Source organism: Acomys minous (genome assembly GCF_964271855.1).
Source record: "Acomys minous genome assembly, chromosome: 11".
NCBI classification, from domain to species: Eukaryota; Metazoa; Chordata; class Mammalia; order Rodentia; family Muridae; genus Acomys; species Acomys minous.
The window spans coordinates 70,883,724-70,910,280 of NC_140492.1; the positions used below are offsets into that span (position 1 = coordinate 70,883,724).

General features: G+C 47.0%; 2 protein-coding genes across 4 annotated transcripts in view; one reads left to right on the forward strand and one right to left on the reverse strand.

Annotated features, from left to right (window-relative positions):
* The first annotated feature begins 13,660 nt into the window (after positions 1–13,660).
* MAP6D1 (MAP6 domain containing 1) lies at positions 13,661–19,558 on the forward strand. Its single transcript, XM_084802468.1, has 3 exons — positions 13,661–14,084; positions 18,141–18,258; positions 18,916–19,558. Exons 1-3 carry the CDS (start codon positions 13,705–13,707, stop codon positions 18,994–18,996), a joined length of 579 nt encoding a protein of 192 aa, XP_084658594.1. The 5' UTR covers positions 13,661–13,704; the 3' UTR covers positions 18,997–19,558.
* Positions 19,559–22,529: 2,971 nt separating this feature from the next.
* YEATS2 (YEATS domain containing 2) overlaps positions 22,530–26,557 on the reverse strand; it is a 97,867-nt gene continuing 93,839 nt past the window's right edge. For 2 of the 3 annotated variants that reach the window (XM_084802416.1, XM_084802415.1), the window contains exons 29-31: positions 25,991–26,065; positions 25,202–25,275; positions 22,530–24,107 (exon numbers count right to left, since the gene is read on the reverse strand). In XM_084802416.1, the coding sequence (XP_084658542.1) occupies positions 23,999–24,107; positions 25,202–25,275; positions 25,991–26,065 (258 nt within the window). In that variant the 3' untranslated portion in view covers positions 22,530–23,998. The remainder of the gene's footprint in view (positions 24,108–25,201; positions 25,276–25,990; positions 26,066–26,557) is intronic. The other variant, XM_084802417.1, reaches the window with a different exon arrangement.

Here is a 26,557-nt window from a genome sequence, read left to right on the forward strand (position 1 = left end):
TCTAGTTTGCCATGTTTGAAGCCATCTCCATAAGGAGATTCTTTGATGCTCATCATCTTCTTTGAGGTAGGCTGGGTGTTACCAGGAGTTAACCTGTCTTGTGGTCAAAGAATCTTTAGAATAATAAAAACAGTTTTAAATGCCATATACGATAGGTCTCTGAGGTACATCCCCATTTTTATCCCCTCTCTTGTATCTTCCTGACCACACTCTCCTTCCCTCTTCTTCCCTATTCCCCTCCCCTAGTCCTCTGACAGAATAGAACCTCCTTCACCATCATATGACCGGAGCCCAGCAGGTCTCATCTGGATAGCCTGCTTCCTTTCATCTGTGTGACACTGGGCCTCACCACCAAGGGGAAGTGATCAAATAGGGGGCACCAAAGTTCATGTCAAAGGCATTCCCCACTCTCGCCACAACTGCGAAGAATAAGCTGTCCATTGGCCAGATCTGACAGAGGGTCTAGGCTTACTGCATGTATTGTCCATGTTTGGCACAACAGTTTGTGCAGGCCCTCCTTCTCCAGATCTACTGGCCTCGATGGTCTCCTTTCAGGGTTCCTGAACCCTCTGGATCCTTCCATCTCCCCCTGCACCCTGATTTTTCAATACCACTGTCACCTGGAATTCAACAGTGAGTCCCAGCGACTGTCCCGATTCCCAATTGGGTGGAGTCTCTCAGAGGACATCTATGTTAGGCTAACATTCACTGTAAATGAGTATATAGCATGTGCGCCTTTCTGGGTCTAGGTTACCTCACTCAGGATGACCATTTCTAGTCCCATCCATTTGCCTGCAAATTTCCAGATTTCCTTGTTTTTAATAGCTGAGTAGTATTCCATTGTGTAAATGTACCACAGCTTCTTTATCCATTCTTCAGTTGAGTTAGTTTTTTTTCCAGATTCTGGCTATTACAAATAAGGCTGCTATGAACATAGTTGAGCAAATGTCCTTGTGATACGGTGGAGCATCTGTCGGGTATATGGCCAGGAGTGGTATGGAAGGGTCCTGAGGTAGAACTATTACCAGTTTTCTGAGAAAGCACCAGATTGATTTCCAAAAACGGTTGTACAAGTTTGCACTCCCACTAGCAGTGGAGGAGTGTTCCCCTTTCTCTACATCCTTGCCAGCATGTGGTGTCACTTGAGTTTTTGATCTTAGCCATTCTGAAAGGTATAAGATGGAATCTCAGAGTAATTTTATTTGCATTTTCCTGATGACTAGGGATGCTGAGCATTTCCTTAAGTTTTTGTCAGCCATTAGATGTTCCTCTGCTGAGAATTCTGTTTACCTTTGAACCTTATTTCTTAATTGGATTATTTAATTTGGTGTTTAATTTCTTGAGTTCTTTATATATTTTAGATATTAGCCCTTAGTTGGATGTACGATTGTGGAAGATATTCTCCAAGTCTATAGGCTATAGTTTTGTTCTGTTGACAGTATTCTTTGACTTACAGAAGCTTTTTAGCTTCATGAGGTCCTATTTATTAATTGTTCATCTTAGTGTCTGAGCTGTTGGTGTTCTGTTCAGGAAGTTGTCTCCTGTGCCAATGAGTTCAAGGCTCTTTCCCACTTTTTCTTCTAACAGATTTAGTATGTCTGGTTTTATGTTGAAGTCTTTGATCTACTTGGAGTTGAGTTTTGTGCAGGGTGAAAAATATGGCTTCATTTGCATTTTCTACATGTAGACATCCAGTTAGAGCAGCACCATTTGTTGAAGATTCTGTCATTTTCCCATCATATGGTTTTGGCTTCTTTGCCAAAAGTCAAATGTCAATGGGTTGTCTGGATTTATTTCTGGGTCTTCAATTTGATTCCATCGATGAACCAGCCTCTATTACTATGCCAGTCCCATGCCTTTTTAAAAAATTGTTGTTGCTCTATATTACAACTTGATATCAGGGATGGAGATTCCTCCTGAAGATCTTTTATTGTACAGGATTGTTTTAGCTATCCTGGTTTTTGTTTGTTTTTCCATATGAAGTTGAGAATTGATCTTTCAAGGTCTTCAAAATTTTGCGTTGGTATTTTGATAGGGATAGCATTAAATCTGTAAATTGCTTTTGGTAAGATGGCTATTTTTACTATGTTGACTCTCCCAATCCACAAGCATGGGAGCTCTTTCCATCTTCTGATATCTTCCTCTATTTCTTTCTTCAGAGACTTGAAGTTTTTTTTCATATAAGTCTTATACTTTCTTGGTTAGAGTTACACCAAGCTACTTCATATTATTTGTGACTATTGTGACAGCTGCAGTTTTCCTAATTTCTTTCTCAGCCTGTTCATCATTTGTGTACCAGAGGGCTACTGACTTTTTTGAGTTGACTATTGTATCCAGCCACTTTGCTGAAGGTGTTTATCAGCTGTAGGAGTTCTCTAGTGGAATTTTACGTGTCATTTATGAACACTATCATCTCATCTGAGAATAGCAATACTTTGACTTCCTCCTTTCCAATATGGATCCCCTTGATCTACTTTTGTTGTCTTATTTCTCTATATAGAACTTCAATTACTATATTGAAGAGATATGGAGAGAGTGGGCAGCCTTATCTAGCCCCTCATTTTACTGGATTTTTCTTTGAGTTCCTCTCCATTTGGTTTGATGTTGGCTATTGGCTTGCTGTATATAGCCTTTATTATGTTTAGATATGAGCCGTGTATCCCTGATCTTGCCAAGACTTTAAACATGAATAGGTGTTGAATTTTGTCAATTGCATCTAAGGATATGACCATATGGTATTTTTCTTTCGGTTTGTTTATATGTTTGATTACATTGATGGATTTCCATATATTGAACCATCCCTGCATGCCTGGGATGAAGCCTACTTGGTCATGGTGAATGATATCTTTGATGTGTTCTTGGATTCAGTTTGTGAGTCTTTTATTGAGTATTTTAAAATCAATGTTCATGAGAAAAATTGGTCTGAAATTTTCTTTCTTTGTTGGGTCTTTGTGAGGTTTAGGTATCAAGATGACTATGGCCTCATAGAATGAGTTTGGTAATGTTCTTTCCAGTTCTATTTTGTGGAGTAATTTAAAGAGTATTAGGATTAGCTCTTCTTTGATGGTCTGGTAGAATTCTGTGCTGAAGCCACCTGGCCCTAGTTTGGTTTTTTGTTTGTTTGTGTTTTGGGGGAGTTGGAAGACTTTTGATGACTGCTTCTATTTCTTCAGTAGAAATAGGACTATTTAATTTGTTTACCTGATCTTGATTCAACTTTGGCAAATGGAATCTATCAATATCCTTTAGATTTAAAATTTTTTGTGGCATAAGCATTTGAAATAAGATCTAATGAGTCTTTCAATTTCTTCACTGTCTGTTGTTATATTTCCCTTTTCATTTCTGATTTTGTTTATTTATTTGGATAATAACTCTCTGCCTTTCAGTTAGTTTAGCTAAGAAATTGTCTATCTTTTCTTTCTCAAAGAACCACTTCTTGTTTTCATTGATTCTTTGAATTGTACTCTTTGTTTCTAATTGATTTCGGCCCTGAGTTTGATGTTTTCCAGCCATCTACTCCTCTTGCATGTTTCTGTTTCTTTTTTCCAGGGATTTAGGGTGTGTCATCAAGTTGCCTGTGTGAGATGTTTCCAATCTTTTATGAAGGCACTTAGTGCTGTCAACTCTCCCCTTAGCACTGTGTCCCATAAATTTGGGTATGTTGTACCTTCATTTTCATTGAATTTTATGAAGTCTCTAATTTCTTTATTTCTTCCCTGACCCAGCTGTCATTAAGTAGAGAGTTTTTCAGTTTCCATGTGTGTGTAGGCTTTTTAAAAATTTATTTATTTATTCATTATGTATACAGTGTTCTGCCTACATGTACACCTGCAGGCCACAAGAGGGCATCAAATCACATTATAGATAGCTGTGAGCCACCATGTGGTTGCTGGGAATCGAACTCAGGACCTTTGGAAGAACAGTCAGTGCTCTTAACCTCTGAGCCGTCTCTCCAGTCCATGTGTATAGGCTTTTTGTTATTTCTGTTGATGTTGAGGTCCTACTTAATCCATGGTAGTCTGGTAGGATACAAGGTATTATTTCAATCTTCTTGTAGCTGTTGAGGCTTGCTTTGTGACCAATCATATGGCCAACTTTGGAGAAGGTTCCATGAGGTGCTGAGAAGAAGGTATAATCTTTTGTGTTTGGGTGAAAAGTTTTGTAGATATCTGTAAGGTCCATTTCATTTATAACATTGGTTAGTGTCATTATCAGTTTAACTTTTGTTGCATTGACCTATCCTTTGGTGAAAGGGGAATATTGAAGTCTCCCACTATTAATGTGTGGGATCAATGTGTGGGATCAGTGTGTGGATTAAACTTAATGTTTCTTTTACAAATGTGGGTGCTCTTTTATTTGGGGCATAGATGCTCAGAATTGTGATGTCATCTTTGTTGAATGTTTCCTTTGATGAGTAGGAAGTGTCCTTCCTCATCTCTTTTGGTTAATTTTGGTTGAAAGTCGATATTATTAGATATTAGAATGTCTACTCTAGCTTGCTTCCTGTGTCCATTTACTTGGAAAACCATTTTTTAACCTTCTACCCTGTGGTAATGTCTATCTTTGAGGCTGAGATGTGCTTCTTGAATGCAACAGAATGTTGGGTCTTGTTTATGCATCCATTCTGTTATTCTGTGTCTTTTTATTGCAGAGTTGAGGCCATTAATGTTGAGAGAGATTATTGACCAGTGACTGTTAGGTCCTTTGATTTTGAAGTTGGTTGTGGTAGTGTATTTGTGTGTTTGTCTGGTTTCTGTTTTGCTAAAGTGAAGTTATCTATTTCTTGTGTTATCCTGGATGTAGTTAGCCTCTTCAGGTTGAAGTTTTCCTTCTGGTATCTTTTGTAGGGCTGGATTTGTGGGTAAATATTGTTTAAATTTGTCTTTGTCATGGAATATCTTGTTTTCTCCATCTATTGTTATTGAAAGTTTTGCTGGGTATACTAGTATTGACTGGCATCTGTGGTTTCTTAGGGTTTGCAAGACCAGGCCCTTCTTACTTTTATGGTCTCTGCTGAAAAGCGAGGTGTGATTCTGATAGGTTTGCCATCATATGTTACTTGGCCTTTTCCCCCTTGCTGCTTTTAATATTTTTTGTTCTGTACATTTTGTATATTTACTATTATGTGGTGGGAGGATTTTCTTTTCTGGTCTATTCTATTCGGTGTTCTCTAGGCCTCTTGTATACTTATAGGCTTCTCTTTCTTTAAATTGGGGAAATTTTCTTTTATGATTTTGCTGAAAATATTTTCTGGGCCTTGGAGCTGGGCATTTTTTCCTTTCCTCAATTCCTATTATCCTTAGGTTTCATCTTTTCATAGTGTCCTTGAGTTCTTGGATGTTTTGTGGTAAGAACTTTTTAGATTTAACATTTTGTTTGATGGTTGTATCAAATTCTTCCATTGTAGCTTCTCCCCCTGAGATTCTTTTCTCCATCTCTTGTATTCTGTTGGTGATGCTTATCTCTGCTGTTCCCATTTTCTTCTCTATGTTCTCTCTTTCCATGCTCTCCTCAGTTTGTGCTTTTGTCATTGTTTCCTTTTCAATCTTCAGATCTTGAACCATTTTATTTGATTTCCTTCACCTGATTGTATTTTCCTGAGTTTATTCTAGTGATTTCTTGATTTCCTCTCTAGGTCTTTAATCTGTTTGGTTGTATCTTCCTGTATTTGTTTATAGATTTTATTCGTTTTTTCCATTATCATCTTTACTATGATGGATTTCAGGTTTTTTTTTTTCTTGTGTTTCAGTTGTGTTTGAGTTTCCAGGGCTGATTTCTTTGGGATAACTAGGTTCTGGAGATGCCATGTTATTTTGGCTTTTGTTGTTTATGTTTTTTACACTGGCCTGTAGTCATCTTGTTGTTTCTGTCATTGGGTGGTAGTTTCTGGTGACCTTCATTGGTCATTGAGAGCAGCTTGTAGGTGAGTAGCTATAGGTTGAGACCCCTCATCTGTGGGGATAAGGGAACCCTTCCATGGGTAAGGGGGTGACCTGTGTTCAGACCCCTCCAGGTGGTGTGGAGGTATGCTGAATGGATATAACAACTGTCAACAAAGCACTGTTTAGTCAATCAGCTGGGCGGAAGGACAGGGAGTGGAAGGCGGGACTTCCTGGAGGAGAGTGAGGAGGATTGTCAGTTGGCAGGAGTGAGATGGTTGACTGGGTAGGAGGATGAAGGGGAGATTGGCCGGAGGAGCATCTTAGTGGCAAATGCTTGGGGTGTATGTATTATTTATCAGTTTAGAGTAGTTTGTTTACCATAGTTTAAGAGAAGATTTGTATTAGTTTAGATTCTGCCCAGTGTAGTGCTGGCAGCCTTGAAGTATGCTTCAGACTCTGTGTCTTTTATCAGCAATCTTAGACTGAACCAATCCATTTTTTAATGTAACAGGTGGCCTGAGGTCAGATCCACTTTTGCTCTAAACCATGGCCTTTTCTACTCTGGGCTCGAAAATCCAGACTCTGTCACTTTTTGCATCACAGTTCTGTCTGAAACACAGGGCATAGATGGGTGCTGCTCACTAGGCTTTGGAGACTGTGCCTGTGCCTGCTTGGATTCAGGAACTCTCTATGGATTGGCCAGGTGACCTGAGGTCAGATCCACCCATGCTTTATACCTTGGGGTCTCCCCTGGATTAGCAGTCCCAGATGCTGGTGCCCTGTAGCCCACAGTTCAGCCCAAGACAGTTTGCTGGTGCAGTGCACTGGCCTGTGTTTGGCTGGGCTTGGAGACCTTGCCTGCACAGCCTGGGCCCTGGGGCCTTCCTTCAATTCATCGGATGATCCAAGGTCCGACCCACCCATGCTCCACACCCTGGAGTATTCCCTGAGCTAGCAGACCCAGACACTGGTGACTTGCAGCCCACAGTTCAGTCTGAGACACAGAATCCTAGATGTAGAGTGTCGACACAGCTTGCAGGGAGGTATGATTCCAGACTCTGGGGTCTTGGTAGCCATCTGTAGGGACCCAGGGACTCCTCCATGGACCAGCTGGATGGCCCAAGGCCAGACCTACCTGTGCTCCACGCAATGTGGGCCCCTCTCACCCAGGGCACTCCAGCTCTGATCCTTTCCAGCTCCCAGGCTGGTCCCTCAGCTCAGTCTTGCTGATCAAACACAGTGGATGATCAGTGCCGCCATCTTGGATCCCATGGTATATATATATTTTAATAATTATTTATAGCTAGTTTTGTGGTGCAGATGGATCTTTACGTGTTCAAGGACAGCCTAGTCCACATAGTGGTAGCCAGGGTAGCCAAAGCTACACAGTTAGATACTGAATTTTTTAAGTGTGTGTGTGTGTGTTATATATATGTTTGTGCCTGAATGTATGCATATATACCACAGTTGTGCAAGAGCCCACAGAGGTCCGAAGAGAGTGCCTGATCCCTGTAACTGGAATTATAGAAAGTTGCCAGTTGCCATGTGGTTACTGGGAACTGAACTCAGATCTTTTGCAAGAACAGCAGGTGTTCTAAACTGCTGAGCCATCTCTTCAATCCATGGCATGTTTTCACCAAGATGTTTAGATATGCACTTGGCAAAGAGTGTTTACCTGTTGTTTATTTATTTATATTTATTGAAACAGAGTCTAAATATGTAGCCCTAGCTGAGCTCACTAGGCAGAAGCAGCTGACCTCAAACTCACAGAAATCAGCCTGCCTCTGCTCCGTAAGTCCTGGGATTAAAGGCATGTGTCACAACATCTATTTATTTTAATATTCATTTATTTGCTTTGTGTGTGTGTGTGTGTGTGTGTGTGTGTGTGTGTGTGCCAGAGTGTATGCACATGCACCATTTGCATGAAGGAGCCCTTGGAGGTTAAAGAAGGTCATCATCAGATCCCCTGGAATGGAGTTACGGAGGCGTGTAAGATATGTGGGTCCTGGGAACCAAACTCGTGTGTTCTGCAAGAGCTGCAAAGGCTTCTAAGTGTGGAACCACCTCTTCATCCCCAGTAAAGAGAGACTTAAATATCTGCTGAGCAGACCCTGTCACTGTGCTCGTGGGAGTTTATGCTTTCCTGAGCATATGAAAGGAAACTGTATTTCGAAGGTTAAAAACCTTACAGCCAACTCTGATCTCGCTAACTGGGCAGTTATGGCTGGAAATGAAGAGGTGAGCTGGTTCCTTGCTTTCCACAGGATGTGTAAAGAACTGTCTCTGTCTGGTAGGGAGGAATGCTGTGAGTCTGCTGTACCAGCTATGGGTCATCTGAGGCAGCGGGCGGTTGGCTCCTGATGTGTGGGTAGGTGAGGTGACCTATTCTATGTGAAGGGCAGCACGGTGCACCTGCTCCAAAGGCCTGCCTGGCTCAAGACAGAATGCAGAAGGCAATGTCCTGTCACTGACTTAGGAGGAGAAGGTGCACCTGTCTCAGTGGTGGTCTTTGTGATGTCACTGATGACCAGACTTCTAAACAGGAAGTGGAATGCTGCGAGGGGTGGGTGTGTGGGGGGGGTGATAGCTGTGTTTTTAACTGCAGCACTTTGAAGGCCAAGGCAGGCTGATCCCTATGTGTTGGAGGCCAGGCAGGGATACATAGCAAAACCTGCTCTCAAAAACCAAACTCCAATGGAAATAAAGTGGAATACTTTGTTCATGGTCTCTTCTGCTCTGTTAAAGCCTAATTCCAGGCTACTGGGGCAACAGATAGGAGCTAGGGAAAGTTAGGGAAGCAGTACTGGAAAACAAAACCACACGTTATACAGACTCATAACCATGCATGTAAAGAATTTAAAGAAGGGCTGGAGAGATAGATGGCTTAGTGGTTAAGGGCACCACTGTCCGCTCTTCCAGAGGTCCTGAGTTCAATTCCCGGCCACCACATGGTGCCTCACAACCATCTACAATGAGATCTGATTCCCTCTTCAGATGTGTGTGAAAACAGAGCCCCCGTAGACATAAAAAAAAAAAATTAAAAAAAAAAAAAGAATTTAAAGAGATGTGTTGTTCTAACCTGTCAGACAAGGCTCAGTTGGAAGAAAGCAAAACAGTTCACGAGATTGTCTCAGATGTAAAGAAGAGGACGGCTTTATTGGTCCCAATCTGTTGTTTGATACCTCCCGGGCTTCAAGCATTGCTGGCCTTAGGGAAACCTTCCCAGCTTCTCCATTTCTTTCTTTCTTTTTTAAAAAGATTTATTTATTATGTATACAGTATGCATCAGATCACATTATAGATGGTTGTGAGCCACCATGTGGTTGCTGGGAATTGAACTCAGGACCTCTGCAAGAGCAGTCAGTGCTCTTAACCACTGAGCCATCTCTCCAGGCCCCACTTCTCCATTTCTCAACATCTGTTGCAGTGTACGGTGTGCTCCGAGGTTCCCTGCATTGTGATTGAGAATCCCACCGTGTTTAAGGAGCTGAAGAACAATGTGGATGCCAAGTGGCAGGATGCCATCACCATGTGAACAGCAAACAGCCCCTATAAACTACGAACAGTGGGGAATGACACAGGCTCTGCATATTCTATATTATCTTAGCATCTGTTTATCATTTGATAGAGAGCACGCACACCATGGCGCACACACGGCGTTTCCGAAGCTAAGTCGTAGGAATCAGTTCTCTTTCCAGCATGTGGGATCCTACCCGGGTCGTTTGGCTTGGCATCAGGAATCCTCACCCACTGAGCCATCTCACTGGCCCCATAACCTGTCAGAGAGCGTTTCACTTAATTTTGTAGGAGGAATAGGGGTACTCTGTAAGACCATATTGGGCCTGAGGAGATGACTCAGTGGGTAAAAGCGCTTGCTCCAATAGCACAAGGCAGGAGTCCCTACCCTTAACTGCAAGCAGAGAGGGGGACATGGCTGTGCGTGCCTCTAGCATTGGTCAAGAGACAGAAGACAGGTGGATCCTAAGAGCTCACTGGCAGGTAGCCTCGCCAAAAGCAGCAGGCTTCCGGCCCAGCCAAAGACCGTGTCTCAAGTCAGTAAGGTGGAGAGGCGTAGATGACATATTGTGTTCTGTCCTCTGCATGCATGTGAGCCACACTTACGTGCATAGCACATATCACACACACACAGACACACACACACATACATACACACAGACACACACACAGACATACACATAGACACACAGACACACAGACACAGACACATACACACACAGACACATACACACACATACATACACACATACACACACAGACACAGACATAGACACATACACACAGACACACACACACACACACACACATACACACAGACACACACACACACACACACAGCATTGGGCAAAGCTGTGTTAATGAAGGAGCACAGACCCACAAGACCAACACAAGACTAAACTTACAAGGCAGACAGTGCCCTGATTCCCAGATTGCTGGCTCTCTGAGTAAGTCAGCTTTCAAGACTAAGTGCTGTGATGGGCAGGATGGGGTCCTTTCTGTTCAGTGCTGCAGCCCTGGGGAAGGCCTTGTTTGCCACAGGTTATCCTGGAGGCTAGCGTCTCATGCTGCCCACACAAGCCTACAGAAAGCAACCTTTCTCTTTGAATGGCACAGAGGGATATTCAGCACCAAAGCCATATTTTCCCTGGCCCGTGTGCTGCTTGCATATGCCGGCCCTGAAGGGAAGGGTCCTCTGGCTGTTTCCCATCTCCCTCTACACTCTTTCCAGACAGGAACCTCTGTGGGTTCAGCTGTGGTTTGGGCTTTCTGAGCTCCAGACATTTTGTGTCTTCTGGGGCACAGTGAGGGCTACAGGTTCCAGTGCACTTCAGCACTGCTGGCCCATGGAAGCAATTCGAGGTTTCCATGGGCTGGGGCTGGCAGGGTGGTCCAGTGATAAGAACACTGGCTGCTCTTCCCGAAAATTGGATTTAATTCTCAGCACCCATGTGGCGGCTCACACCTGTCTCTAACTCCAGTTGCAGGAGTTTTGACAATGTCTTCTGGCCTCCTCTGGCACAACGCAAAAGTAGTACACACACAGGCAGGCAAAACCACTCTTACACCTGAAATAAAAAAATTTCATCTTTGAAACGATTTACACTTTATTGATTGGGAGGGATCCACATCTTGCATGTGGAGGTCAGAGGAGAATTTGGAGGAGTCATCTCTGTCCTTTCGCCACGTGGGCCTGCAGCTCTAACTCAGGCCAGCAGGCTTGGTGGCAGTGCGCTTACCACTGAGCCGTCTTGCCATCCCAGGTGTCCCTGCCTTGCTTCTTCTCCTAGAACCCAGCCTTTCCTCTCCACAACTTGTGCTGAGGCCCCAGTGCACTCCCTCCCCTCCCCAGGCCCTGGACTGTGAAGACTATTTCTCCAGCTGGCACTAAAATGTCACACTGCTCTGTGTGACTGACAGAGTGCCAGAAATACAAGTCATTCCCTACTGTCACCTAGGGAAAAACTTAACTCCTTGTGTGTCCGTCAAGGTCAGCTCTGCTCTGCCCTCAGCCCTCTCAGTGGCTGATAGCTCAACCTTTCCTTGCCTCCTCCCGAGGCTCTTAAAGCCTCCTCCTCCTCCCTTGGACAAGTGAGCCCAGCCTTACCCCTTCTATTCATAGCCTCTGGGCTAACGTTTCTGCCACCCAGCACAGAAAACCTTGAGGTCACCCAGCATCTGCCCTAGTATGAAGTAAATTCGAAGAATGGACAATAAATGTGTTTACGGAGGTAGCCCAGGTATTTACAAAGTCCTGGGTTCAATCTCTGGCACTGCAAAATGTGATGTAAAAGATCTGATTTCTTTTAACAGGGTCTCCTTATATAGCCTAGGCGGGCCTTGAACTTGCTTCTGATTCACTTATCTCCACCTCACATGCTGGAGTTACCAACATCTATCACTAATTCCCAGTATTATATTTCCTGTAAAAATTTATTTTAAAAGCCTTACTTAAAAGATTTTACAGGACTGGAAAGATGGCTCTGTGGTTAAGAGCGTTTGCTGACCTGGAAGAGCAACCTGATTTAGTTCCCAGCATTCACGTGGTAGCTCAGAACCATCCGCAGGTCCAGTTCAGGTGATCTGACAGCCTCTTTGGGCCTCTGCATGTACGCGGAGCACAGACATAATGGCAGCCATGCACATAAAATAAACACATTTTAAAAATGTTTTATTGCATTTGCTTGTTTAACTTGCCTTTGTATGTAGGTCCATGTACCGTAATGCACCCGGAGGTGACAGGACAATTCGGGGTGTCAGTACTCCTTCCATCTTGTGGGTCCTCAGGATTGTACTCAGGACACCAGGCTTGGTGGGATGTGCCTTTACCCACTGAGTCATCTCATTGGTTATGAAACAGTACTGACATGGCCTAGAAGTTAGGTTCCCTGGCTCTACACTTTGTCTCCTCTGGACTCTCACCCAGCTGCTTGTAACAATATTTATCCCTTCTGAAAATAAAAAGAATCAAAGAAAAACAATTCTTTCCCTGGTGGGAAACTATCTTTGATGTATACAAAGTGCTCCTCAAGAGAAACATTATATGATTAAAGGTTTACTCTTTCTCTGCTGTGAAATTTTATATTGTAAAAAAACAAAACAAGCAACCGCCCCCCCCCAAAAAAAACCCACTCAATCAACTCCTGGTGTGATCTGATTCCTACTTTTTTACTTAAAGCACCCACGCTGCCATGTTTCCATAACAAGAGCCCTTCTGAGGAGCTAGCCCACTCTAGGTCATTGGCTGATTAAAGACTGGGTAAACCCTTAATTGGCTTAGTAAGGGCGGTGCTCTGTGACTTTTTCCCCATGGATTATTTCAAAACTTCATCTACTAGGTTGATTCACACAGGGCCCAGCTCCCACTTCACAAAGTCAGTTTGCTTTGGCTGAGGAGAGATACTTTTTGGGGTCCTCATGAGTGTACCTTTGGTAAACTTTCTGAACGTAACCATTTCTGACTTAACCATTTGTCAGTATGCGGTCCTTAGCCAAGCGTGGGCTGTTAAGCCAGCCGTGCTATGGCAGGCAGCTACAACTTCCAGCTAATGATGTGGAGGGAGAGGAGCTGACCAACTGGCCTAGGCGCGGAGGTCCTCTGAGGTGCAGCCTGGACACCTTCAAGGTTTAGCCAGAATTTCGTGTGGCTACCACCATTTCTATGGTTAAGAGTCTGAGTGCGCACGTGGTACACCCAGAAAACCTTTCAAGGGCAGTGGAGTGTTGACTCTGCTCAACTCACCTTCAGCCTGGAATATAACCCCGCGCTGAAACAAGCACACATGCACAGCAGGGAAAGGGAAGGAGTCTGGGGGATTTTATAAGCCCGGAAAGGCCAATTGGAAGCTAATGACGGTTCTTAAGGATAAGTGGATTGGCTGTCACCCATTTAAGACAGCACAGTAAAAGGCAAAGGGTGATTCATGGGCTGACTCAAACGTGGTTTTCCAGAAGAATGGCTCCAAGTCCTCCCTTGAGCCACCCTCCTTGTTGTCCGCCACTTCTACCCTGGGTGACCACGGAGTCTCTTCTGCATAGCTTAGCTCTGTTCTGCAGCCACCCGTGTCCACAAGCCCAAACAGGGTCCGCTAGCTCTGTCTCCTGCGCCCAGCTGCAGGCAGAGTGACAGCTAGGAAATGCGAAGCCCAGGTCTGATTTACGAGGTCACAACTGAAGAACTTTGGGTTCAACCACGAATGGGTCCAGGCGGCTTCAGGCTGCCCGGAGGCCGTCCTTGCAGGGCGCCGGGCTGCGCGGGGGCGGGCAGCAGGCGGGCGCGCGCGGCGCGGGTGCGCGGCGGAGCGGCATGGCGTGGCCCTGTATCAGCCGGCTGTGCTGCCTGGCCCGGCGCTGGAACCAGCTGGACCGCTCCGATGTAGCGGTGCCGCTGACTCTGCACAGCTACTCCGACCCCGCGAGCGAGGGTCCGGGCGCGGACTGCACCACCGCGCGTGGGAGCCCGTCGGTCGCAGGCGCGCGGGAGCCCAGCCGCGCTGTGCCGCTCACCCAGTACCAGCGCGACTTCGGCCTGGGGACCGCGCGTGCTGTGCCCGGGGATGCGGCTCAGGAACGTGCGCCAGGGCGGGGCGGCCGCAGGGGCCAGTCTTCGGAGCCCCACTCCCGGACGGTCTTCGTGCTGCCCGTCGGGGACGCGGATGCAGCTGCAGTAGCGACCACGTCTTATAGGTGGGTATCTGGCTGTGGCAGGGGTAGGCTTGGAGTGTTGACCTGCGGTGGGAGGAAAGTGAGTTCCAAAGCGGGGTGGGGGTGGGGGGGGGAGGGGGAGAGGAGAGAACCGAGCCTGGACGCTGGAGGATGTGAACAGCGGCAGAGGAGCCAATAGGTCATCTCTTTGGTCTCCTGACACTGCAAGCACACAGCCTTGCCTTCCAGGCTGCTCCCTTCCCGGGGATCCTCAGTCAAAGCTCATCTTACAAAGGAGTGCCCTCTCCCCTGCTTCCTCCTTTTCCCCTCTCAGACCGCTCTCTTTTAACTTCTGCAGGATGAGCACAGAAGGCTGTGCACAGCCCCCACCCCCACCTCCAGTGCCCAGAGCCAGTGCCTGCTCTGATCTAGAGCCCACTGCACAAAGGTCCTTTGCTCCTTTAGCAGCTCAGCTTTGCACAACCAAGGACCTCCTGCATCCTCTTCCGTCTCAGAAGAGTAATGCATATCAATAGTGGGGAAATTAGGAATGCCAAAAATAACAAATCCTGCCTTAACACCCTCACACCGCCTTAACACCCTCATGCCACGGCTCTCAAACAGATGGATCTTCCTTAGTCTTTAAGTACAAGAGATGCATACATACTCGGCTTTCTTCATAGTACCATTCTTCCTGTCATGTTGTTTTAATATATATTTCATATAATATATATTTACTATATACATATATGTGTGTGTTTGTGCGCGCTCACGCACCCAGGGAGAAAAGGAGGGGGCGGGGCGGCGGCGAGAAAGCACCGGGCAGAGGACAACTTTATGGAGTCTAGTCTTTCTGCCTTGGGTTCCAGGGAGCCAACTCCAGCTGTCAGGTTTGTGGCAGGCAGTCACCCTCTGAGCCATTTCTTGCACACACATTTTTTTTTTAAACCTGATGTGCTGTTTGACCATAAGTAGATGTTTTAAATGTTATTAACTGTTCCGTATGTTAGCCTTTTCTTAGGCATATAGCTGTATATCCCAATATTTTATTGTCTCACTTGGGATCTCTAGTTTGGGATGATTTAAAATACTACCACATCATTGTTACAGATGTTTACATTCTTTTAGGGATTTTGTCATTTAGATTCCTTGAAGGTGGAATGAAAGTTCAGGACCAAAAGGTACATAGGGCTGGAGACATGGCTCACTGGTTAAGAGAGCACACTGCCCTCACAGGGATAGGAGTTCGGGTTCCAGCACTCAGGCCGTGCATCTCCCAATTTCCTGTAACTGCAGCTTCAAGGATATCCAATGCCTCTGGCCTCTGAGGCATCCACACTCACGGCACAGACACATAATTTAAAATAAAACTTAAACATAAAATGGCACATGGGGACATGTCCCAGCCCGGGGTTACACTAGTTAAGGGACTGTCACAGGATGAGATACATTGGAGCTCTGTAGGCACAGACAGTGTCTGATACATGCCAAAGAAGCAAAGTGCAGGACAGAGTCTTCCTTAGGGCTGTGCTCTCTGAGGCACTTAATGGGTGTGTGAGGTGCCGGGCAGGCCTTGTGCTCTCTGACTCAAGTGGAACTGTAAGAAGTTGAATGACAACTGTTAGTGGCAGGACAGACAGGGGCTTCTGTTCCCTGCCAATGTTGGGAGCCTGAATCCCCAACAGGAGATGTCTGACTGTAGTTCTTCCAGTGGTCCTGGGCGTGCAGCACCTTGCAATGGCTTAAGAGTCTAGTGGCCAAACAATTGATGGTGGGGGTGGGGGTGGGAAGGAAAGCAGCCATCCTTCATAGCCATTTACTGGCATGGGGGATGCTGGCATAAGCCCCTCTTCAAGGGGGGGGGGGAGAGATATTCCAGAAAATTCAGAGCTCGTTATGAGAAGCTCTTAGCCACGTGGAAGGCGAATGTCCCGCAGGGTCCTCCCAGCTCTCTTGGTGGCAAGGTGCTATTACTGTCCACTTAGCATGCATGGATCGGCTCCCTTGGCTTCTGTATTGTTCCAGGCCTTGAGCTGCTGGTTCAAAACACCTGGCCCTGAACAGCGTGGAAAGGAGTGGGACCAAGTCTGTAGTGCTCGCAGGCTCTCATTCCCTAACATGGCTTAGACAGATTGTCCTCATCCACCTCCTTGGAGCCCGCCTTCAAACTGAGTCTTAAAGCCAGCCGTGGAAAAGCACTGACAGATGGGGGCTGGCCTTTCCAAATGTAAACTCTGCCTTAGGAACCTTTTCCATCCCTGGAGAAGTGGAATACCAAGAGCCTGGCTGCCAATCCTCGCTCACCCGCAAATCCAGGCAGGGAGCACTACTCACCTCCCCCCAGCACCAAGTCATCTGGCTTCTGGGACCCCCCCCCCCAAACTGGTCCTCTCTAAGACCAGGCTGGTGTAATCCCATCCTGGTGGCACAAACCTTTAATCCCAGCACTTGAGAGGCAGAGGCAGGTGGATCTCTAGGAGTTCTGGTCCAGTCTCAACAAAGAAAAAACAAAACAAAAACGTGGCTGATGCTTTCTTTTTCTTTTTTGTTGTTGTTGGTTTTTTTCTTTCTTTCTTTCTTTCTTTTTTTTAAGGAGCAGAGTGTGGCTCTGTTTGTCTTATTAATCTTGGCCTAAGTCATAGCCCACCTTACGCAATAGTCCTCCATGAGTGCCAGGGTTCTTGAGAGCTGCACCTCTGATGTCCCTTCCATATTCTGTCATCCCCCGGAGCACCTCCTGAGACCACCTCAGGGGCTGCTCTAGGTTCTTCCTGTTTTGAGTCCCCTGCTGCCACCTCAGGGCAGCTGGCTTGAGCTGCCTGGTACAAAGCTCAAGAGACAGGCGGGGACAGAAGGGCATGCTCAGGAGAAAGAGAACAGCAAATGGTGTAGGCAGCTGGTCTTTGGAAGCAAACACTATCTGCCAGGCCCTGGCTCAGCTCTTTCTTACACCCAACACCCTGAGCCTCCACCACAGCAGATAGCGGCTCCCCTTGCCTATGCCATCTGCCTGCCCAGTGAGGCTCAGCTCTGCTGCTGCCAAGCAAAGGCTTCTTTGTTGGTTTCAGGGCATCGCCTGGACCTGTGCTGGGGGAGGGCCTAGCACAGGCAGGCACTGGCCCCGGCCGCCTGAGCCCTGTGCCTATGGTCATGAGGGAACTGCCTTCATGAATTTACCATCTAGTAGGGCCATTGAGAGTATTAAGGGGTCTCCAGGAAGAGAGGAATCGAGCCTTTTCAGTGAGAGCTGTGGGGCTGGGCTAGCTACTCCAGAGAAGTAGCTCATGGGAATTCAGACTGCAGAGCAGCTTGGAGGTCGTTGTGTGTTTGGTTTTGATATGGCTACTGTAGTTCACCCTTTCAAAACACATTTACAAGAGAATGTCTTATTCTTAAAAATCGTTGTGTATTTTTGTCTGTGCTTGTGAGTGTAGGTACCCGCCAGGCCAGAAGAGGATGTCAGGTCCCCCTGTGAGACGTGGGTGCTGGGCATTTAACTAGTCTTTTGCAAGAAGAGTATACACATAGTGGTCCATGCAGCCTTGTTTTTTTTTTTTTGTTTTGTTTTTTACATTTCATGTATGTGTATGTACGCGCATGTGCACACATCACAACGCACATGTGGAGGCTAAAAGACTTTGGGAGTTGGTTCTTTCCTTCCACCATGTGGGTGGACCAGCTGTTATGGCTGAGCTCTCTCTTCCTTCTAAGTTGTAGAAGTGTACCACTGCTGCCTGGACCCCCTCGTAAGTGGTCTGGCTCAGGAGGGCTTTGAGCACCGGGGCTTGTCTGTCTCTAAGGCAGGTGTGTGCCAGATGCTGCCAGATGTTCGCTTGCATGAGGATTTCCTGCCACTGTTCCCTCAAGCTTGGGCGGCTGAGGTTCCTGGTGGAGCGTTCAGAATGGGAGGGCAGGCTGAGCCCTTCTGACTGGCCCATCTGCTCAGAGCAGCTGGTGTTTCTGGTCCAGCTTGTGCAAGAGGATTAAGGATCATGAGGCACAAGGCAGACTAGTACTGAACAGGGCTTGGCCTTTTAAGAAGCTGGGGCCCGGGGAATTACTGGCCGTGTGCAAGGTTGTAACTGCGTTCTGTTGCAGACAGGAATTCCAAGCTTGGACTGGAGTGAAGCCTTCAAGAGCCACAAAGGCCAGGCCAGCTAGAGTCATCACAACTCACAGCTCTGGATGGGACCCCAGCCCTGGGGCCAGCTTCCAGGTCAGCCTTGGAGTGGGAAGACAGACACCTGCTCTCCAGGGCAGGGTTTAGGAGTCAGATTTTGGTGGCATGAAATGGCAACCGAATTAATATTTAATTTGATTAATAATAATTAAAGATAGCAGTGTCCAACCAAATGTACCTAATAACAGAAAAGCTACTTTGCTGTTGACTAGGTGGTGTCTCTGGCACTGCCCTAGTGAGCAATGTCTGTCTGCTTCCTAAACCCCAGCTTGTCCCCTGACTACTGCTAGGGCTAGTGACTTTCCAGGTTGGGAGTGTGACTCAGTGCTAGACTGTATGTTCAGTATACAGAGCCATGAGTGAGCTCCATCCTCAGTACAGCTCTGTTCCTTTCAAAAACACTAAAACAAAAGTGACATGCATAGCTCTGCGGTCCAACAAGGGCATGCCATGTGTGAGGCTCTGGGTTCCTTCCCAGCACTGCATGGCGAGTAAGCATCTTCATCCCAACTAAAGGTCAAAGGGGAGCAGCATAGGCTCACATTCCCCGTGACCCACCCTAGTGGTGACATAGCTCACTTTGCTAACTGCCACTGTCAACTCCTGCAAGGGGCAAGGGATTCTTTTCTCAGAGCCAGGGGTTGGGTAAAGTTGAGAAGAAGCCCACTGACATGGCCACGCTTCCTTTCTTAGGTTCCAGAGGTGAGGAAATTCACACCTAACCCCTCAGCCATCTTTCAGACATCAGCCCCCCGGAGGACTCTCAATGTATGACCAGCGGAGACCAGAGGAAACCATGGCTGGGAAAGCTGAGCACTGCCAGACCTACCAGGCCTGGCTTGGCCCTTTGCTGACAGGAGCAGCATGGCTGTGGTGTGGAAACCGAGGGGCAGGACACCACCAGCCTCCCCCACACTCTTCCAGCAGTGGTGGGGAGACTTTATCTTCTAAATTGCCATTTGGCATCCTTCCGTTTTTAAACCCGAGGATCAATTCAGCTGTGACCCCCAAACTGCTCCAGACTGAGGAATATGCATAGATCAAGTCCTTGGTAGGCCAGTTAACCACTTTGGACTGTTTTTCCCACGACACATGTTATTTCTGTTTTGTAACCTATGGTAATCACAGGCAGTACCATCATCTTTTTCTATAGTGGCCCGCATGTTTAATGTTAAGAAAGCTTAGCCTGGCAGTGGTGGTGTACGCCTCTAACCCCAGCAGAGGCAGAAGAGTTCGAGGCCAGCCTGGTCTACAAAGGAAGTTCCAGGACAGCCAGGGCTACACAGAAACCCTGTCTCAAAATAAACAAGAAAGAGAGGAGGAAGAGGAGGAGGAGGAGGAGGAACAACGGGAGGGAGGAAGGAGAGGGAGGGGAGGGAGGGAGGGAGGGAGGGAGCAATACCAGGAATGACACCTTTAGTCCCAGCACTTGGGAGGCAGAGGCAGGAGGATCTCTGTGAACTTGATCCCTGCCTGGCCTACATAGCAAATTCCAGGAAAGCCAGGGCAACACAAAGGGACCCTGTTTCAAAACCTAACAACAAAACCTAAGTTTTTAAAATTAATCTTCTGCACACGACTCTCGTGGTGGTGATACATATCCAGGGAGATCATCCATGTTTCCAATTTCTTTATTTTATTTTATTTTTAATTTAATTTTATTTATTTTTTTTTTCACGTTTCCAATTTCAAGTGCAGTTTCTTTATAGCCAAGATGGACATGTCTCAAGGGAACAATTCCTAGGGTGAGTGAAATGTTGAAAGTGCAAATAACATCCACCCCACATTTCTAGGGGCTGAGCCCTGTTGCCCCCCCTCCCCCACAACACCAGGACTAGAAGAGACTACCAGGCACACCCATGAGGAGCTGGGAGGTATCTGGATGGCATCTCCTACAGGGAACTTTACCCTCAAGCCTGCTGGCTCCCCAACTCTGCCTAGCTACTCACTATCTGCAGATGGCACCATTCGTCCTGTCTAAAAAAACCCACCCATCTCTGTAACTTGGAGCCAGCGTAGCTATGTGGAACAAGCCCATTCCCTTTTGCACAACCACCCTTCAAACACTGGAAAGAGCCTGTCTTCAGGGTTTGGCTCTCTTTTCTTCCCAGGCTCTCCCTGGCCGGAGCATCAGTTTCTGGGAGCCATGGGGAGGAGGAAGCTTAGACCTTCCCTACAGCATCCCTTTTGCTAGCAGGCCCAGCCTCCCTCCTGCTGTTGAGTTATTCTGAAGGGAAAATGGAAACATAGGCAAACATTGAGGATCCTGTTCCTCCCTCCAGATTTGCTAGTTTGCATGTTCCATGTTCCTAAGAGGAGTTTGCCTTCTGGGAACCTAAATGCAAAAACACACTGCTGCAACTTGTTATAAACACACATAGAGTCTTCCCCATTCATCTGGTCTCTCAATAATGCCTTTAATCTAGTGTGACCACGCTAATATCCCTGAAGCTTGTGGACTCCAAGTCCCTCTTGCTGAGGGCTGCAGGTGGCACCTTCTTCCCACTTCAGCTCTCCGGCATCCGTGTGGGAAAGGGGGCCGTCTGTGCCACTGCTGCTTCCTACTTGCTGGAACTAGTTTCTACTTCTGCATCTGAAAACGAGGCTGGGAACATTCAACAGCCAACCAAGCACGGGTCCTCATTGGTCCTTTCCTGTTTCTCTTTCAGGCGCCTCTTCAGCCTACTGTAGCCACTAGCATGCCCCAGCTAAAAGCCCCCAGCTATACTCTGCCAGTGCCTACACATGGCCGGCACCCTCCACCCTCTGCGCGTAGAGATGCATGGCACTGCTGCACTTTGCTAGCATAAAGCACACCTGTCCCTTTCTGGTAACGTAGTGCTGCAGTAGTCTCAGGGTGAAAGGGGACCTAGCAGAGGTCCCAGGTTGTCTAGAACCGCAACAGTGTGCCCCATACATAGCTCTTCCTACCCAGCCTCATTAAAGATGAACACCTGCTCCTAGGAAGTCCCTCCTCGCTCCAGATGGCTTCGCGGGCGGCCTGCGAAGCAGCCAAGACCAATCTCAGCCATGTTCTTAGTCCCGGGTCCACCTTACACACAATATACACAAAGACCAGAGAAATGCACTGGAAGCTCTGGAGGGTTCATCTCCGAGAAGCGAGTGTGTGTATAATTGAGTACGTGTAGGCACTTGTGCGCATGTGCCTGTGTTGTTATGTGTTTGTGTTTCCTGTATGTCCAGGTACATGTGTGCTTGTTCCTGTGTGGGCACATTTGTGCTTTTCTGTATGTGTGTGCATGTGTGTTTCTTTCAGATACCTTTCACTTTTCTCACTGGCCCAGAGCTCACCAGGCAGGTGTGGCTGGCTGTGTGCGCCTCTCCAGTGCAGTACCACGCCTGCCTTTTTAATGTGGGTTTTCATGACTGAACTCAGGCACTGCATGCACTTCAGCAACTGAGCCATTTCTTCAGTCCTAATTTTTAAAAATACTTTACCATACCTGCTAAAACTCCCATAATATTTAATAACTTTTGTATTCTGTAAGTTTTTAAAAATAAAGTGGTTTAATCTGTTAATTTGAGAAGTGTTCAATATTAATTATTCCATAGCCACAGTGACCAATGTGTGTAGGAGGCCAGCTAAATAAAAATCCCAAAGGCCCTTTCATGTGCTGACGGAAGGTCTTACGCCTCCACGCTGCAGGGGGCAGAATTCAGGACTCCAGGCTTCTAGTGGATGGACGTGCCACCCGAGGCCCAGGGAGGAGCTGTCAGCACCTCTGACCTATGCCCCAGCCAGCCCTAGTCTCCAGGGCTTTCCCATGGGCCCTCTGTGAAGTGCTTCCCAGGTGTACTACCGAGGGGTACCTGTATCTCTGTATTTCAATGGACTATATCCCAATGTCTCCCCACAGAAACTCCCTTTAAAAGCCATAGGTTTCCAGCCCTTAGATCTGGAGCGTCTGCACCTACCTTTTCACAATTTTGTAAAAAGCCATGACAACATAAGGATTACACCACAGACATGATTTTCAGGCCTTAGCCAGACCAACTTTATCTCACCAGATAAGAGTTTATTAGATAAAGTGTCTGCTTTGTTGAGAAACTGAACCCACTTGCGTATTTTCTTTTATCCTAAATTGTATGAAATCACTATGTGCAAGGTCACCAAGTGAAGTGTCTTTTCTTTCTATATGTGACCTGAATGTAATTGTGATCCTTTTATATAGCACAGTTGTAGATTCTATTTTTGAAGGAGAGATACTAATTTAAACTCACGAAGACCTATGCCATGGCCACATCCCAATGACCCCACCTAAGTATGGTGCTTCCAGCTCAGAAAACCCATCACAAATACTAAAAGTTTTATTGTAGACAAAATGATACACAATTATGTTACACATTTTGATTAAAAAAACACTTAAAACATTAATATACACAGAGACTGTTAAATCATTTGCTACTTCTTTAGCAAAACAGTAATTCCTTTAGGTTTTCATCACAACGAATGAATCTGCCCTCATTTGGATATTCTACCGTGTCAGTCTCTGAACAAACCTGTGTGGGGCCTGTCAATCTGCTGTGTGGTCTACAGAGCAAGTCTTACCCAACTACACCATTAAGCCATGCTTGCCCTATCCCTGCTGGATAGACCCTTGTGTACCTGTAGCTCTCGGGTGCTGAATTAAAGGTGTATTTTATCCAGCTACCTCCCTGCTCTGTTTCCTGACTACATCTGACTATGGGACCTGGGAAAACAGGCTTTATTTATGTTGCTTTGACTTTGACTCAGACACTTCAAGTTTTCTTTGAGCACAGTAAGAGCAGGTTTGCAACTGAGACAATAGTTAGGAGGACTGCAGAGTCCCCAGTGTGTGCACACTCTGTACTGGTGCTAGCGGCCTCCGGTCTGCCCCTCTCACCGAGGTGCTCCACTCTTGAGCACTGGGTCACTGGGCTAGGGCAGGTCTCTTTCATAGTAAGGCACTCACAGGCGTTTCAACCCTTTTCATCTTGGTAAAACTCTTTGGCAGAGAAGGGCAGGACTCTAGTCCACCGAGACGACAATCCCAGTAAGGTTTGCCCTGGGCTGTCTCCTCCCCCTCACCCCCCCCCCCTCCGCAGGAGGCAGTGGCAGGAGTTTCTGCAGCCCACATGAGTAGGAGGACCACGCATGGCTCAAGTGCCTGACTGTGGATGACACCTACACTAACAGCTGTGGTTCTGGGTTCCTCCTGATCTCTGCTGGGACCCTCCACAGTGCTTTGACACAGGCTGTCACAGAAGCACTGGCATCACGGTTCATGAAAAAGTCTCAGCGTAGCCTCCCTGGCCTTGGATTTCCACATGGTGTACTACCCCTCTGTAGCTGACTTGTACCTGCCAAGTGCAGCCGTTCCACAGGAGGCAAGGTGAGAGAAAGAACTTGCTTGCTCTGTCCTTCTTTAGAGTTCCCCAGCCCAGCATGCCAGGCTTGTTCTTGCCTTCTGGAAAAGTAGGCCCCTGGTGAACCCAAGCACACGCCAAAGAGGGAGCACCTGTGTATGTGTGTTGCCTCATGCCAAGACCCCTGCAGAGCCTTGACGGAGTAAAGAAATGCCAGCTGACAAAGCCATGTCCATTCAGCATTCCTCCAGAACAGGAAACTAGGACTCGGTGTCCTGTGTGACGCGCAGTGCGATGGAAGGACCGCTGTGGTAGCTGCGGCATTCCAATGCACAGAAAACCACCTCTCCCCAAGCAAGCGGCACACAGTTTGCATGCTTCAGACACAGCGCCCCACCCTGCTTTTCGGGGGCCATCTTCACGGTTTTCACTGATCCTCGTTTAGTCTCCCCATGTGCTTGTTTGTGAGAAAATCCAGAAAAGGGATGTTGCAAATGGCCTGATGAATATTACTCACTGTGATTTCTTTCGGAATCCTAGTCAAAAAAACAAAACAAAACAAAAAACCCAGAAAATATAATTAGGTATAATTTATCAAATCATTCAGTAATAATTTAATTTACTGAAGGGGGCTATTCGCTTTTAGAAGGAAGTGAGGGCAATGGCTTGAGGCCATTTTCTCTCTCACACTTCTCATGGATTCTCCTCCATTTCTAGTCCTACCCAGAACTCAAATCTTATTTCCTGGTCACAAGAGTGAGAGGACATCATGTTGGCTAAATGATCAGACAACAGAAAGAGAGAGGAAGTAAAGCAGACAGCAGAAGAGAACGGTGTGCATCCAAGTCTTAGCAGACTCAAGCTGGCTTCAAAGCATCAGGAAAACATAGACCACATGTCTGCACCCGGAGGATGGGAGGCAGGGCCTGGCCAGCCAAGCCTGAGGTTACATGCTCTTGGTTAAACCACATGGGTTGTCACAGCCCCAGTCAGGAACACCGAAAGTGTGTCTCCTCCTGGAAATCTTTACCCTTACAAAACTCAAGACCTCTGTGTTGTCTGACCTAATATCCTCATTTGGGGGGGGGGTTTGCACTCTGGGTTGCACTCCAGTGTCAGGGCTTTATGACAGCCTTCGGCACAAAGGGAAGACAGGCTGTAGCCTGCTGCCCTTTTAAGGCCGGGGAACTGTGCATCCCGCTTAGAGATGAGATGCTCAGGGAGGAGGTGGCATTGAGCTCAAGGGTTCCCAGCTGTGAGATGAGTCTGCATCTAGAGCCTGTGACCTGGGACAGGGGAGATGACTCCTGTTAGAGCTGAATCTCCCAGTTCCTAAGAGGAAGAGTGTGTCTGCAGTGACAGTCACCTTAGGTAGTATCTGTTAACCTTGACCCTAGAGTCTGCCACATCAGCTGTTACTGTCTTTAAGGTAAGGACCTTCTGTCTGCTCTACCCTGTGATACAACAGTCCTGCGTGTCTATGAGGTAATGGGCAGAGCTAGGCGTTCATGCCAAGAGGATCTCTCAGAACTACAGAACAGACTACCTCCTACTACACTGAATAATGGGTTAAAAAAAAAATTCTTCAAGAGTAAATGAAGTGCAAAGCCTCCACTATCAGCACCAGTACCTGTTGGGAGATGCTGTCTGGTATCCAACTGCCAGCGCCTGTCTCAGGATGTCACTCACCAGCTGCTCCGTGGCCTACAATAGAAGACTGGTGTTGACAAAAGAGCCACCTGCTTGCTAGTGGGAAGGATGCAGCCAACCTCATCCTTTACCCAGACTTTTGAAATAACTGCCAATTAAATATTACAAAGTTCTCAGGAAAAGCTGAATTTTTGTTTAGAGGCCATGATGTAGACAAATTATAAATTAGACTAAGTGGTTTTCATTAACCAGGCATTGTTTCCTAAGGAGAACAGTGTGGTGAGTGAGGGCTGCTACCGGAGCCTTCCTTTTGGAGGGCCGCAGAAAGGAAAAGAACTGATGAGGTAAGGACCAGGCCAGGCATGGAAGCTTTCCTAACCCCTTGCCCAGAGACAGGGCAGTTGTGGCTGCTTCTCTGTTGTGAGAGGCAGGGAAAACCCAAGGCTCTGTTGTGTTCCCTCTCTGTAACAAGAGCACTGACACTTCTCACACTAGGATACTTCTGTGCTGACAGCTGTGGGAAGCAGGGACTGCACGGCAGACCACCTGCCTGGCATGTACAAGGCCCTGGTTCTATCACAACAAAGCCCCCAGCTCTTGGAGGGAACATGACTTAGTTTAGTTCACTAGGAGGAGGAAAACAGAAAAAAGGAAATGTAAAGCCTACGTAAGGCAAGGATTAAAAAGCTGTCCTCTCTGTTCCCCTTTTGTCCCTTACTCACAAGGCCTACCTTGCTGGCCTTGGTCACAGCTGCCACCAGGCACCTACCTTTAAAATCATGTCCTCTACAACTGAGGCATACATGTTCCTGTGCAGCGCCACAGGCTGCAGGGTGATCCCGATCTGGAAGAGCAGAAAAAGAAAGCTATTTGCTCCATCAACGTCAGAAGCAAGGCTCTTCTCAAGCAGGTGGCCTTCTCTGGCACATTCAGTCCCCTGGCTAGAAGAGGGGCTCACTCGGACAGCAGTAGTCATGTTTTTGTCCCCAAAGAACACAGAATAGTGCAAACAATACTTTAGAAGGCCTAAGATCAAGAAGCAGGGCCTGTGAGTGCGGGTGTGGGAGAATGCTTCCTTTCCTCTTGGGTCCTGGGCAGCTGGCAGAGGCAGATGCCGAAGAGCTGCATAGTGTCATCAGGTTTATAGCTCTCTCCCAGGTAACAGGGGAAATACGCACCACAAACACAACACAGGAGGGGTTGAGGGGAGGCGGCAGGGACTTGGTAGTATGGGATGGATGGGGACTGCTCAGTCAGGTATGACCTGGAAATACCATGACATGCCTCGTGAAAGAGAAGTGCTTCTCTTGAGGCAGATGAGAAAGGAACCCAGCAA